Genomic DNA, 13,815 nt, shown 5'->3' on the forward strand with positions numbered 1-13,815 from the left:
TCCACGAAAAGCTTCGAAAAAGTCAACACTGCAAACAAGTAATACCTATATTAATTTAGAAAATGGATGTTTAATCTAAATAGGCATAGAAGGGCCTTACATGTAAGATTACACACCTTTCCAAATCTCAAACATCTTCCAGAAAGGCGTTTTTCAATATGTGGGCTTTGCCTAAGAACAAGATTTGTGATCACAGGTAAAGGATCCCAACCCATGAACAACTGGAACACACAGGAAGGGAATACTTTTATAAATAGTCTAATTCAAAAAATACATAGATATAAAAGTTGCTCCCTCCCCCTTGCCCCCCCCCCCCAAAAAAAAAAGAAGTGCCATTTATATTTAGGTTGTGGAAATAACTTCTTCCCTTTGTTTTCTCCTCTAAGCTGAGCTGGTGCTAAGGGCATTTTCAGGGTAACCAGTAAACCTAATAGGATTCCATCCCTTCCTGAGCAGCAGTCCTCCAAAATCAGGAAACTGAACTGACCTGCAACCAAAGGCAATTCTCAAGACTTAGGTGGACTGTTCTAGAAGTTGGTAATGTGGTATGCTGATGTTTGTTTTTAAAATGGGTTTGGTTTTGAGTATAGCTAGCAAACAGCTCCCTGCTATACAGCAAGATTCAAAAGCAAACTCCTAGAGTCAAATATCTCCCATCAAAATTAAACGGTCACCTCATGCAGAACTTCTCAAACTCTAAGCCAAAGGAGACTGCTAAAAGACAAAGGAAATACTAGGCAATTTATTTTTTTGTGTGTAAGACACAGGAAGTAAGAAATATTTGGGAATATAATAAAGAACTATCCTATTCTATACAAAAAGTCTTCAAATAATTTGAATAACAATTATGATATACAGACACTGTAAATCTGAGCTCCTTTAAGCCTACAAACCATGTAAGTTCCAGCAGCAGCCCATATCAATAAAATTTATCTCTTCCTCAATTTGTACATTCACAATGCATAAAACAGTACCAGCCCTATTAAATTAATATTTATGACAAGCTCAGGGAACCAGAAGACAAGCAGTATTTGCTAAGGCACAAATGCAATGTACAAATCTCACATAGTTGCAGTGCCCACTTTCTAAAAAAATGAACCTCAGCTTGGAGGAGCAATTTGTTTTTGGGAAACACAAAAGACAGACATGCTGTGCCATGCTGGGAAGACAAATGAAAACACAAATACAATCAATATAATTTATGGTTTTATACTGAATCTAAAGTCTTCTCAAGTTCAGTGCTTTCAGGATGTGCACATAGCACTGTAGATATTCTGCCAATTTTTTTTTCAGAGTAGCTATGATCTTCAACATCTGTCCCAACAATACCTCAGAGATGGCGACAGGGGTATTTTTTCACAGCCTCAGTTCAAGTTACAAGGTATTAGAGCTGAACAAGCTGACAGACTTGGTTCTGCCCTAACAGACATGCTGTGAACAGCAGCAGCATCAAGGTGGACTTGCAGTCTCCTTTTTTACACCAGCCAGCCAAGGACAAGAGACTATGGACAATGTTTCCCAGGAAGATTATGATGATGGGCTTTGCATAATCTGCTCTACAGCAAATATGCACCACTTGCTAAAAAAAATAAAAATCCAAGACTTAAGAAAGGGAAAGATAACCATCAAGACAAAAAACATCCACAGAAGTGTTCTCTAGGTTTCTTTATCTTTAACTCTTTTATCAAGGAGAGAGACGACAGATAAAATTTCAGAAGTCCAATGAGGTTAAAGAAAGGGAAAAAAACAACCAAAACCGAAAAAAACCATACACACAACAAATGTCCTTTCCACATACTGCCAAGTATAATTTTTTTTTTGGAGCCACATCAGTGATTTGGCTTTCCAAACACACAGTGAATCCCTCAAAGGTAAAATTAATGGTTGTACACTACTTGGAATGTTATAGACACTGTTCTGATACTTCTGCTGGGAGAAACTCAGTGTTCCAGAAAGCTGTACTGGGACACTCACTAGAGGAATATTTTTTTCAAGACATCTCAGGAAGCTGTCAAAGGAGCCTACCAGTCAGGGAGAAGTAATACATTGCAATCTGCACAGTTAATGTTGACTCAGAAGACTGTAGGAAGAGAAGCTTCATCAAACACACAAAAGGCTGCACTGAATGTTTCACAGCTGAACTGTTTCATATACCAAAGTACATTCTTCTGCCAAAAATACATGAAACCACGGGCATTTTTTCCATGAGCTTTTACTGAAAGAAAAGTAATCTGCCTGGTAGAAGTAACAGCAAAATTTTTCTCCCCCTTCACTTCCCCGACCCGTGCCCCCACCCCCCAGGATAGCTGAGATGTTTTAAATACTGCATTTTGGGTAGCAACATTCCAAATCTTTTAAATATTTGAAGGCAACATTCCCCTTTTGAAATACTTGGGGTTTATTTATTATTTCTGCCAGGAGTACAGTAATTAACTGTTGCTTACCTACACTTAATATCACATTCAGGAGCAGGAGTCTGAGAAAGTATAGTTTCATGTCGTAAGGAATCACCAAACAGGACAATCTGGCAAACTCACACTTTATCCATCTCTTTGCCCACACAAAATTGCCTAAGGACACCAGCATCCTCAGCACAAAAACCCACTGTAGGAAAAAATATCCAGCGTATTCAAACTGCATACAGAACTGCATGTAAAAATCTTACTCTAGCTACACACCTACCATTATAGTAGCAAATCACACCTGATAAATAAAGAGGTGAACTTGAAAATTGATTCTCCATGATGAGCTATGGAAATACATTTTGTATCACAAAGTGACAGTGCTGAACAGCAATCCAACAAGCAGAAACCATAATTTTTCAAAATGTAAATTTAAAAAAAAAATTAGCTGATTAGTGATAATCTTAAACATTTAAACAAACCCATTCACACAATCAAAACTTGCTCTTTAGTGGTTAAACTACTCCAGGAATTTTGGCACATAGTTTTTTTACAAATTAAGTATTGTTTTACACGTCCCAAATGTGTTAGTCATAAACATTAGCAGAGGAATACAAATCACAACTTTTTAATAACCCTGCAGTAATTCTGAACTTGTTCATCTGAACTTATTTAGCTTGTTTTTCCTTCATGACTGGATAAAGCAGACTGCAGTGCCAGGTCTTGGCTCCATCAGTTGCTCATTAAACAAGATCTGGAATTTAGCATTGGATTGAATACACATGGGAACTCATGTGAAGCTGCTCATATATCATTGATAGCTCCGTTGCTAACACAGAGTTTATCCAAGACCGTACATTTTTCGTTGACTTGAACAAAGCTGTTCACCATCCTCTGTTTTTGACGTCAGTGGACAGCTACCCACTAACACTATCTGTCACTACAAAATGCTTGGAATTTCCTCACTTATAAAAGCTGGAAAGTTTCAAGTACAGACCTTTCATTAAAAAACAAAACAAAACAAAACAAAGCAATATTAGATTTTTCAGGATAAGAATATTTTGTGAATATTATAAGACATTTTCATTCTCACTGAATGTTTTTTTCCAGTAATTCAAGAATTCAAATATAAACAGCATCACAGACTATAAAGAATGGATGTTCAAAACCATAATTTCCCTCTTCTGTTCTTAAAAGCCATGGACTCAAATGTATGCTAATTCCTCAACATGTAAGCACCGCAGTGAGGTGATTCAGATTTTTCCCATTAACTGGACACTACAATCATTCCAGTAGGATCCAACTTGGATGGTATCTATTATTTAACAAAAATGCAGAAAAACACACCCTTAGTATAAACCAGGTTATTCACATTCACTGCCTCTTTTCTACAATTCCTTTATTCTTACAAGCAAAACAGCCCATATTGGAGAGAGTCATGCTGGTGGACACTCCCTCCAGAGAGCAGAATTACCTCCTGAGAACACGCAGTGTTCCTTTTAGGCAAGCTCCGTGCAGGCTGCTGGGGTAGCCTGTGGCGCTTGTGTGAGCCAGGAGCACAACAACTGACTGCATGTCCCCAGTTCAGACACACATCTGGGCAGGGAGAAGCATAATACCCCGATGGAAGCTTTTGTGCCGACAACAGTGCATTTCAACCATGATTTAAAAACCAAGCTGCTGCTTTGCAAACACACCACTCGCTTCTGACCCTTCTGATTTGGCCGAAAGCAAACAAGTGTATCAACAAAACCTCGCACTTCATTGATACAGTACAGTGGAAATTCCCCTTTTTCATTGTGTCAAGATACCATCAACTATTAGCCCAGAGACAGGCAGTCATGTTTCAAAATCCAGTTTTAATCTTCTACAGAACTCTGTATCTACAATCTTGAGGCTATCTTCCCCAAAAGTGATTCCATTCTTTTCTCTGTGGAAAACCCCTTTTATAGAGAGTAGTTTTTAATCTTTGTTCTTCAGAGTACTAATATTTTGTCTATGGCATTCATATAATACATCTACCCATGCCATAGCTGTAAAAATAAACACGTCTCTCACTGTAAAAGTGTGATCATGTTACTATGTTTATTAGACATAGCCCACATCCGAAATACCAGGTATCTGTTCCTTCAGGTGGTTGTGGCACATCACAGAAATGGCAGAAATTACTTGTTCTCCTCTTGGAATCAAAGCTGTGTAATTCTGTGTTTTTCCAATTATGTCATCCACCTACGAAGGAACATCACTATTCATTGATTTGATTAGTAAGAAATTGTGTTATTTCAATTTTCTACATGCAAAGTAAACAAACGCAAATAATATTACTGGCTTAATCTCTTTAGTTCTAGAGATGTAAAATAGCATATACCTAAGCAGCTCTACAGATACAACTTTCTCCCTTTACGTGAGAGGATAGAAAAAAAACCCAAAACTTTTTAAAAGAGCAAAATGAGTAAAATCCTAAGGATTACCTTTTCAAAAAAGACAAAGCAACAGAAGCATTGAAGAAATTATATTAAAAGCTTGCTAGGGATAACTTGCAGTTCATAGAAAGTATATGTATTCCTGTTCTCTAAAGACAACTCATCCCATTTGAAGTGATTGCATTAGGAAAGTTATATCCTAGCAAAATACAAAATAAACACTTGCAAAAAAAACCTGTAGCTGTTTCAGCTTCTTCTGAAAGCTTCAATTTTCACAACTGCATGATCTCTGAGAAGCAATTCCAATCAGATGATGTGATCTGATCTTTGGCTCTAAGGCCATTCCCATATGTACTTTAGAAATAGTGCCCACACTGGCTTTACAGCTCTGAAGTTTTGTAGAATTTTATCTTCTGAGTGAGTCTCATCCCTCTTATCAGGGTTCTCCCACTCTGCTATTGTTACATTCTTTCTTTGAAGATGTTAAGGCAGAGCCAACATCTTTCCTGATGGGAGGGATCTGACTGGTGATCTTTTCTCCCCCTCTTTTCCATCCATTTGAATATTTATATGTGTATACAGAAGTGCCTAGATTTCATCAGAGGAAGATGGTGAACACTGATCATTTAGACAAAACTGATCTATCAAGCATTCAAAGAAGGAACCTCTCTGCGGAGTAACCAGAGAAACTGAATGTATGCAAAAGATGTTCTATACATGAATTTAATTCTTACTTGTATTTTACCATTATGGAACTAGAAAATTTTAAAGGAGATAGATGCTTTCCTTACAGAGCAGCAGGAGGTCATTTCTGCACTTCATTAATATGTGAAGCATAGATCCTGCTTTCACATGATCTTTCTTGTGATAGGTATTCTGTAACAATGTTCTTACAGGCTTCCCTTGTTTGGTGAGACAACAGTGATGAAAAGTCTCTATCTTCATCAAATGGAAGCCAAACACTGTTTAACATGAGCCATGTTAAAACACCTACTTCGTGTTAGTGTCCTGTGTTGGTCCTGTTGTTGCTCACACGGATGATGTAAGACTATGCAATGTAAGACAGTGTATTAATTAAGACAACACAAAAATCACAGTAATATATCCATTTATCATAAATCCTGCTGTTGAGTCAACAAAACAGTCTACAGCATACCCAGGATAATTCTGAAGTAGAAGAATACCTAAATCCACAAAGCCAGATTGCTTCTTGTACATGAATTTGCTCAGAGTTTCCTTGAATGTTTCTACAGCAACTTCCATCATGGGCCTACATTAAAGGACTTGGGATATAAGGTTTAATTCCTGTACATCAGCTGCTCTGCAGCAATGTTTTGTAGGAGCTCTTCTTGGCAGTAAATAATTCAAACTCTTCTAAATCTCACTGAGAAGAAACCAAATTTAGCGCTATGCAAATAGAAATGAAAAGTCTCCATTAAACACTTTCTCCAGGCACTGGAACACTTTCAAAGCTGAGTAATTATGACTCCCTGTGGTTTCACAGGTTAAGAGAAACTAAAGAACAACTTTGAAGTTGCTTGTTGATGTCACAGATTTAAGTGTTTTATATACTTGCCATACCGAGTTCTTAAAATAAACTGTCTCGGAGAAGTTGCACAGGGAATAGCAGCTATCCAGCCAAGGAGCCTGTCTTCTGCAGTGTTTACAGGCAGTGTAAGAACAGAACACAAAGCAGTTCTGTCCCCTTTATGCTATCTCAGCCTCCAGTTATCAGCACCATGCGAACCTCCTGAACTAAAGGCTTCATAGCAGACATTCACATTCAATAGGTATGGATCAATCTCTGAGCCTCTCCAAATCAAACGTGATCTGTGGTTTATACTGCTATGGCCAAGAACTCTATTAATATCACATACATCTAGTGGTTTAACTTCAGAAATACATGAAAAACTTTTCAAAGTTGTTAAATTTAATGGCAAGGAAAAGGATTCTAATCAGCACCATTTTCTTCACATTAATTTATCTTGAATATTCAACAGTAGGCATATCTATGAGCAGGAGGCAGGAGTATCTAAAGGAAACTGTCTATCCCCAAGCCTTGCTGTCAGCAGTAAAATGAATCCTGAAGTCTCTAAAGATGCCAACTCTTACCGCTTTCTGTTAGGTATGGTAAATTATTTCTATAATTTTTAAAATTAAACAAACAAAAAAACCCAGGTAAATTGAAGCCATAAAATCACCACCAATAAAACAGTGGAAGCCTTTGTTCCCATTCTCTCATGTCTTTGCAGTAACAGTCTTTACTTTTTGCTGGATATGTATTTTTGCAAAGTGAATAAAGACTTAGTAATCAATTTAATTAAACTCAGTAACAAACTTTTTCTTTTCCAACTGTTAAAAACACTTAGTGATTCAGATTTGGTTTGTAAAAAATTATGAGGTGTTCATTTAAAATCTTAATCCAAGGAATTGCTCAGGTACTGCAAAGACAACCCAAGGCAAGCCTACACAGGCAGGGGCAGGCAGGGCTGAGCTCTTTTGCCTGCTGTGTTCCTGGCTGGCCAGACACAAACCAGCTCCAGCCCAAACCACACAATCGTCTTCATGTGATGTGTCCAAGTTAATAGACCTTATTTAGATACAACACTGCACTAATACTTCCATATAGCCTCAAGATCAGAGCAGGCTCCCATCAGATGTCTCAGTGGCCAGGCAGCTGAGCTCTGTCCTCCACCACACACTCTGGTTTGAAAGAATTAATCACCCTAATGCACTTGTTTTCCCTATAGCAAATGACAACTCTCACATCAAATACCTTTCATTCAAGATTGTAAATACGTGCCTTAAGACACTATATCTGAAGAAATTCATATCTAGTTATAAAGAAATCTCGGTTCAGTCTGCAAATTCTTGCTCTGACGTAAAGATTCTCTAAAAGCCAGTGGGATGTCTCTCATGAGCAAATGTCCAGGTTAGTAAGACTCTTCTAAGCAGCTCCCTGTCAATATTTTATTTTTTAAATTAAATTGCTTGTATTGTACTGCTTGTAGTACTGAAGTTTCATGGGACTCCATATACAAACAAATACTAGCAAGTATATCAACACATCTCTAAACTCTGCTTCCTAAAGTACTTATGTAAGTCTACTGCTAGAGATGTTTCACATACCAAGCTGTGCACTGAGTTCACAGCAGATACAAATACAGTTACAAAAGCAAAGTCTAATTTTACAAAGGCTCCAAAACAATGCATTCAAAGTTTGCTCACGAACAGTCACATACAGAAGCCAGCAGCCTGTGTGTCCACATTTTACTCACTTGGCTGCCTGGTCATAGAGCAAAAAACAAAGTCAGAATGTAATTCTGGGGTTTTATTTTAAAGATAATGGGAAATTTTGCTCTCAGGACACTACTTTACAGGATCAGAAGCAGACCACTTGCAAAACACCCCATCTCATCCTATTCTATCTTACCATACAAGTATCTCAAAATACAGGACAATGACACACAGTGTGCTCTATGTCCCAAAACCATGCAGGTCATTCAAATATTGTCTCCCCTTGCACTTACTTTTTTTTGTTCCCTTTTGCTTCTGACTGGTTATATCAATGAGACACATAAATATGCTTATTTCAACATGCCAGGGTTGGATTTAGTTAATTTGTTTTTACACTAGTCACACATTTGAATTGACAGACAAGCATTTTAACATGAACAGTATTTGTTTTGAACGACAGAAGTACAAATTCAATGCAGAGTAACAGAAACTACATTTCAGCTTTCAGAGTTCTTACTTAAGAGTTTAAGAGAATAGAAGCTTGGAACCATGATACAGGAAACTTTCATTAAGTGTACAAATCCAATTTCCAATTAATGTAAACTAAAAGGGCCAAATTATAATCTAAAACAAAAACATCCCTCCCCCTCTCCCCTCTCCGCCTCCAGTAGATTTAGTTTAACAGTATCCAGCCCAACTTTTGAATTCTGGTTGAGTAAAAAAGAGACAACTGACATTAAGATAATTACAAAATTATAGAAAATAGGACTAAAGATGAGGTATAATGCAGTTTTTCCACTACTAACTGATGTCTTTATAAAAGTGCCTTGAGAGTCATATAGGTAAGGAGAGCAACTCTGATGTATCCCCTGTCCAAATATTCTGGTTTCATGAAATAACTCTTTGCGTACATGAAAAGCAGATCCCCCTAAAATAATAATAATAATAATTAAAAAAAAAATTAAAAAGTAAATAAAAGGTGGTATTTCTGGAAAGACAGACGACTATGAAATTTTCTCAAGAAATCTCAGTTTACATACATATAGGAATTAATTTTATGTCCAGAACATCTTTGAATTTAAACAATGAGAAGACTACACAAGTACAGTTGCAGATGTTTGTAGTCTGGAAAGAATTGTATCAGTGCAGATTTACATCTTCCCAGAGCAGACGTGAAACGAGCTGGAGCAGTCTGAGACTTACACATGGTAAGTATACTACAGTAACTGTTCAGGAAAAGAAAAAAGGAGGAAAACAAGAAGTTGAATCATACTCTAACTAAAACACTTTTTCTGGTACAAAAATCTTTGTGTAGCTTAAGGTCTACATAGAAGGACAAAGCAGCATAAATACAATGACTTGAGGTTTAAAAACATCAGAGGAAACCTGAAGAGAAAAACAGAACTAAGAAGCTTGTAAGAGCAAGAAAAAAGAAGAAAACAGAGGCAAACAAAAGCAAATGTAAAGCATAAAAAGAAGCCTGTTGTAGAAAAAGGTAAATTAGAACTAAACGCCTTAAGGTGGGAGGAAGGAAAAAACCCAGCAGTGACTTATAATCATATCAGACTAGGAATTAAGCTGTATTTCCCTTCACTACTGATCTATTTACATCTAAACTATCAATAGTTGTATCTGTAGCCATTATAAACCACAAATTTAGTATCTTCCCTTAATTTTTGAATTGCATCCAAAAAGAGTTAAACAACATTTTAGAAGCAAAAGATTACAAATTGGGGAACTCAAAAAAGATTTGCAGCTATCAATGAGGACAAAAACCAGATACAGGCTTTTGCAAAACAGGAAAAAGTATTTTGCAAAAGGATATGGTCAAACACTAGAGGTAGCTGAACTCAGGTAATGAATGCTGAAATACATAAGAAAAATATTTCCTCTTTTATCATTTGAGTGGAGAAGAGTGAAAAGAGAAGCAATAATCCCACTTCAAAGTTCCCTTGACCTAGTTGCTTTACTAGAAATCTCATCACTTTTTGCTACCCCTTAAAATTCAGGTAAGTAAACCAATTCAGAAAATAATCACAAATGTAAACCAAACATTTTGAAGAATTCCAGAAAGGGTTGCACTGAAGAAGGATTCAGGGAACTGAAAACTGAACCGAATGCTATAGAGTTAATACAGACTTTTCCCCTGAAATATTATACCCATACTCACAGCAACAGATGAGCATTCCTGAACTACTTTGCTTCCAGAAAGTATGCACTTTATTGGCCTTATCATTGATAAGACATTGCTCAGGCCTTCCTAGAGCTCTAAACACGAAAATATTAGTGAAAACACAACTGAAGCCCTGAGCAACACTAGAGGCTTAGTTATCTGAGCTATCTTTAAGATATCTGTCAAATCCCTCTAGTTGCCAAAGACAGATGACCACAAGGGAGCCATACTTCCCCCTCACCCCCTAAGGTCTTTCTTGCAACAATGCAGCCAGAATTCTATCCACTTCACTTTGTTCTGCAGTGCTACAGCAAGTGTAGCCCTTTCTTCCTACTCACCATGGGGGATAGATGTGAATGACATCCTGTGGTCTGCTCTTGAGGTGAGCTGCTGTCTCTCTTGTAAAGAGGACTTTGAGTATTGGTTCTTCTGCATTGATGACAGCATCCTCGGGTGAAAGCGTAGCAGGAGACTGTTCCAGCTGCTGGCAGATGGCAACTTGTATTGTACACTCCTCAAATATTTCTAAGATCTTCACAATTAAGACACCAGATTTATCTGGAAAGTAAATGAAAATGAAAAATAAAAATGCAAAATCTGGATGAGGAGAAATAAATTCTGGCACTCCAAAGATGTGCATCCCTCTGCTCTCTGCACATCTGTCCCAATGCAAAAAATCCATCTATAAGCAGAACACATTACCTTACCAAAAGACCTATGTTTATGTTTTGCAACAATTTTTATTTTCTTTATAGATACTATTAACTGTGGAGAAAAAAAGCCTACCTGCACTTCTTCCAAACACCAGTGCAATCACAAACTCCCTACAAGAAGCCCTCTCCTACCACATTTGAACTTTTAAATCTTGCAGTTCATGCACTTTGTTCAGTCTTTTTTTTATTAGATATTGCAAAAAATTACATTTATTTAAAAACAGAATAATCACACTGTTAAAAGTGAAGTTCTGTTTTCCTTCCCTGACCTTTCTCAAAGTAGCAGTTGTCAGGGACCAAGTTAAGAGAGTACAAAGCATCTAAAAGCTGATGATTCACATTTAGAGACAAATGTAGAGAAATAGGGAGTAAGATAGATGCACTGCCTGAAAATAATTATTGCAAAACTGATCATCCATTTTACCAGTAGGAAATCAGGGTATGGAAGGCTCTCTTGTTTTAAAGCAACACGAACAGATACCAGCATCCCCACAGTTCGATTCTAAGCACTTTTGTCTATGCTGAACAAGGAATAACTTTGCACTGAGATGAAATTACCTCTAGGTCCCTTTGCAGTCTGCACAGGGCGACAGCTACTTGGACAGGCTTTGGTCTGTGCTGTAAGATTGTGTAACATTTGTTCTCATTCTCACCTAGCCCCGTGCAGATCTGCACTCCAGTCACTGAGGGGAGAATAGTTGTTACCTCCCTGATGAACGCTTTGAGTATTTAGTGGGGCAATACAGGGTCTCAGAGGACAAAGGCAGTAGAGCCCCAGTTCTACCCTTTTTGATTCAAAAGTTGCATTGGGAAAAACATAGCAACCCAAGAAATACAGCTGATATGAATCATTGTCTTCCCACAGCAAAGAAACAGGGGAGGAACAGTGAACATGATACTGGAACTTAACAGCAGAGCTGTATACTTATTTGTTTGTTTATTTTAAGGCTCATTTCACAACTGTGAATGTTTTTCCTTTGGAAAATAAATCAAAATATTTTAGTTTGAGTTTATGAGAAACTTAAAAAAAATAATTAACCCAACTCTCAAGAAGTCCAAACCAAAGAAACCAGGCCCTAAAACCTTTCAGATTTATTAAATTCTACAAAAGAAAAGAAAATATTTTGTCCCTGTCTTTATTAAATTTCATACCAAAACTGAAATAAAGTAATATTGAAATATAAAACTGAAATGTTCTCAAAACCACTTTCACATGAACCAGATTTTCATCACATGCAACATGCTTCTGCAAAGCATTCTGCTTTCCTTGAACCAGTATTTTCCAACAGGATAAAGGGTTCCACTGACAGTCTGTCATAAGATGTATATAAGTCATTTCTGTCCAAGCCATTACAGCATGACCTCCTTTCCAGATCTGAGAAGCAGAATTAGGAGAACCAGTCCTTTCTGCCAAGTCCTTTGAGGCTAACTGATGAAGAGAGAGGGTTGTCACACTATTGCTCTTCACTGCTGTCACCTTCTCAGAGAGAGCTGTAACATTGCAAATACTCACTGCACTGTGTTAATATTTGCTTATGTGCAAACTTCTGCCAAGGGTGAGCACTGACTAGCTTTCTATGCCTAAAGAGGAGGTCCTAGAATATTCACACTTGAATTCTGTTTTGCCTGACTAGCTGCAGTTGTGGTCCTCTGTCAACCCCAAGTCATCTGGCACACATAAACAAATTCTCCCAACCACAAAAATTCTCACCCTTTAAAGTAACTGAGTACTTACCTCCTCCCTCTAGACACACTGCACAACTTGCATTTGCATCCACTTTAAAAACCAAGTCATAAAAAAATCAGCTTCTATTTTGAAACACACCAACAGTTTATTTAAAAAAATAAGTATTAAGACAGCTTGTGAGAGAGATTGTCCATCACTTCTGAACTACACATTTCTTACATGCAGAATTTTATGACAATTCTTACTGGTCAGCAGTATACACGTTACTCAGCTGATACAACAGGTTGAAGACAATGAATGACAACCTAATAGAATTTTTCTTTTAAATACCTCTGACTGTAATACAGTTAAAAATACTAGGTAAATCACAAATTATATTTATACGAAATCATCTAAAAGACATTGGAGTAAAAAATACCCTACCAGGGTACCAGAGTCTCTTGCAAGTCTGAAGTTGCTGCAAACACTGGGAGCTGATACTAAATGAAGCAGAATGCTTCTACATTAAAAGCATCTCAATTTCGACAACTAGCAAAGTCTCACACTTGGCACACACGCACATTCTACAGAACCACAATCTATTTGTTTATTTAGATGCACAGAGATAGTTTAGTTTAATTACTCTGAAATTATTATTACTGTTGATGATAGTGTTCTCTTGAACAACATGGCAAAGCACTTCGGATTGCTGGCACGTGATGAAACATCAAAGTTCAGAATGTAGCTTCAGTTTTAATTCATTTGGCTCTTGTATTGTTATGTCAATCAAAAATAAATCACATATGGGGCTGCACACTGAAGGCAGAATTTGTGGGTGAGGAGACAGGCTGGATCACTGCAAATTCTGCAGTTTCCAGAGAAGTTCACTTGTTTGTTCATCCATGTGAAAAGCTCACTTTAAGGCTTTCCAATGTTCTCTTTCACCCTTGGATAACTCACAGAAGTTCTTGCTTGCTTGCTGAAGTTCTCATTCACTTAATTTCATTTGCAAAGCAGATCTACAGCCCAAGAAATTTGAACACATGGATGTGCAGATTTCATGGCAATACCTAGCAATCTTAAACAAGGAAGAATACCTTATAATAATATGTGTTTTAAAAAGGTGCAATCAATAACTGTGCCCATTCCTACACTGCGTATTCTTTCACTTCCCATTCTGCTGTCTAGGACACTCATGAAT

General features: G+C 37.3%; 1 protein-coding gene across 3 annotated transcripts in view; it reads right to left on the minus strand.

Moving 5' to 3' along the window:
* The window catches only part of SPIDR (scaffolding protein involved in DNA repair), a 199,342-nt gene that overhangs the window by 111,556 nt on the left and 73,971 nt on the right, over nt 1-13,815 (minus strand). For all 3 annotated transcript variants that reach the window (XM_017831269.1, XM_017831261.1, XM_017831278.1), the window contains exon 8: nt 10,574-10,793. In XM_017831269.1, coding sequence (XP_017686758.1) covers nt 10,574-10,793 — 220 coding nt within the window. The remainder of the gene's footprint in view (nt 1-10,573; nt 10,794-13,815) is intronic.

Source organism: Lepidothrix coronata, unplaced genomic scaffold (assembly GCF_001604755.1).
Source record: "Lepidothrix coronata isolate B3197 unplaced genomic scaffold, Lepidothrix_coronata-1.0 Scaffold6, whole genome shotgun sequence".
In the NCBI taxonomy this organism is placed as follows: Eukaryota; Metazoa; Chordata; class Aves; order Passeriformes; family Pipridae; genus Lepidothrix; species Lepidothrix coronata.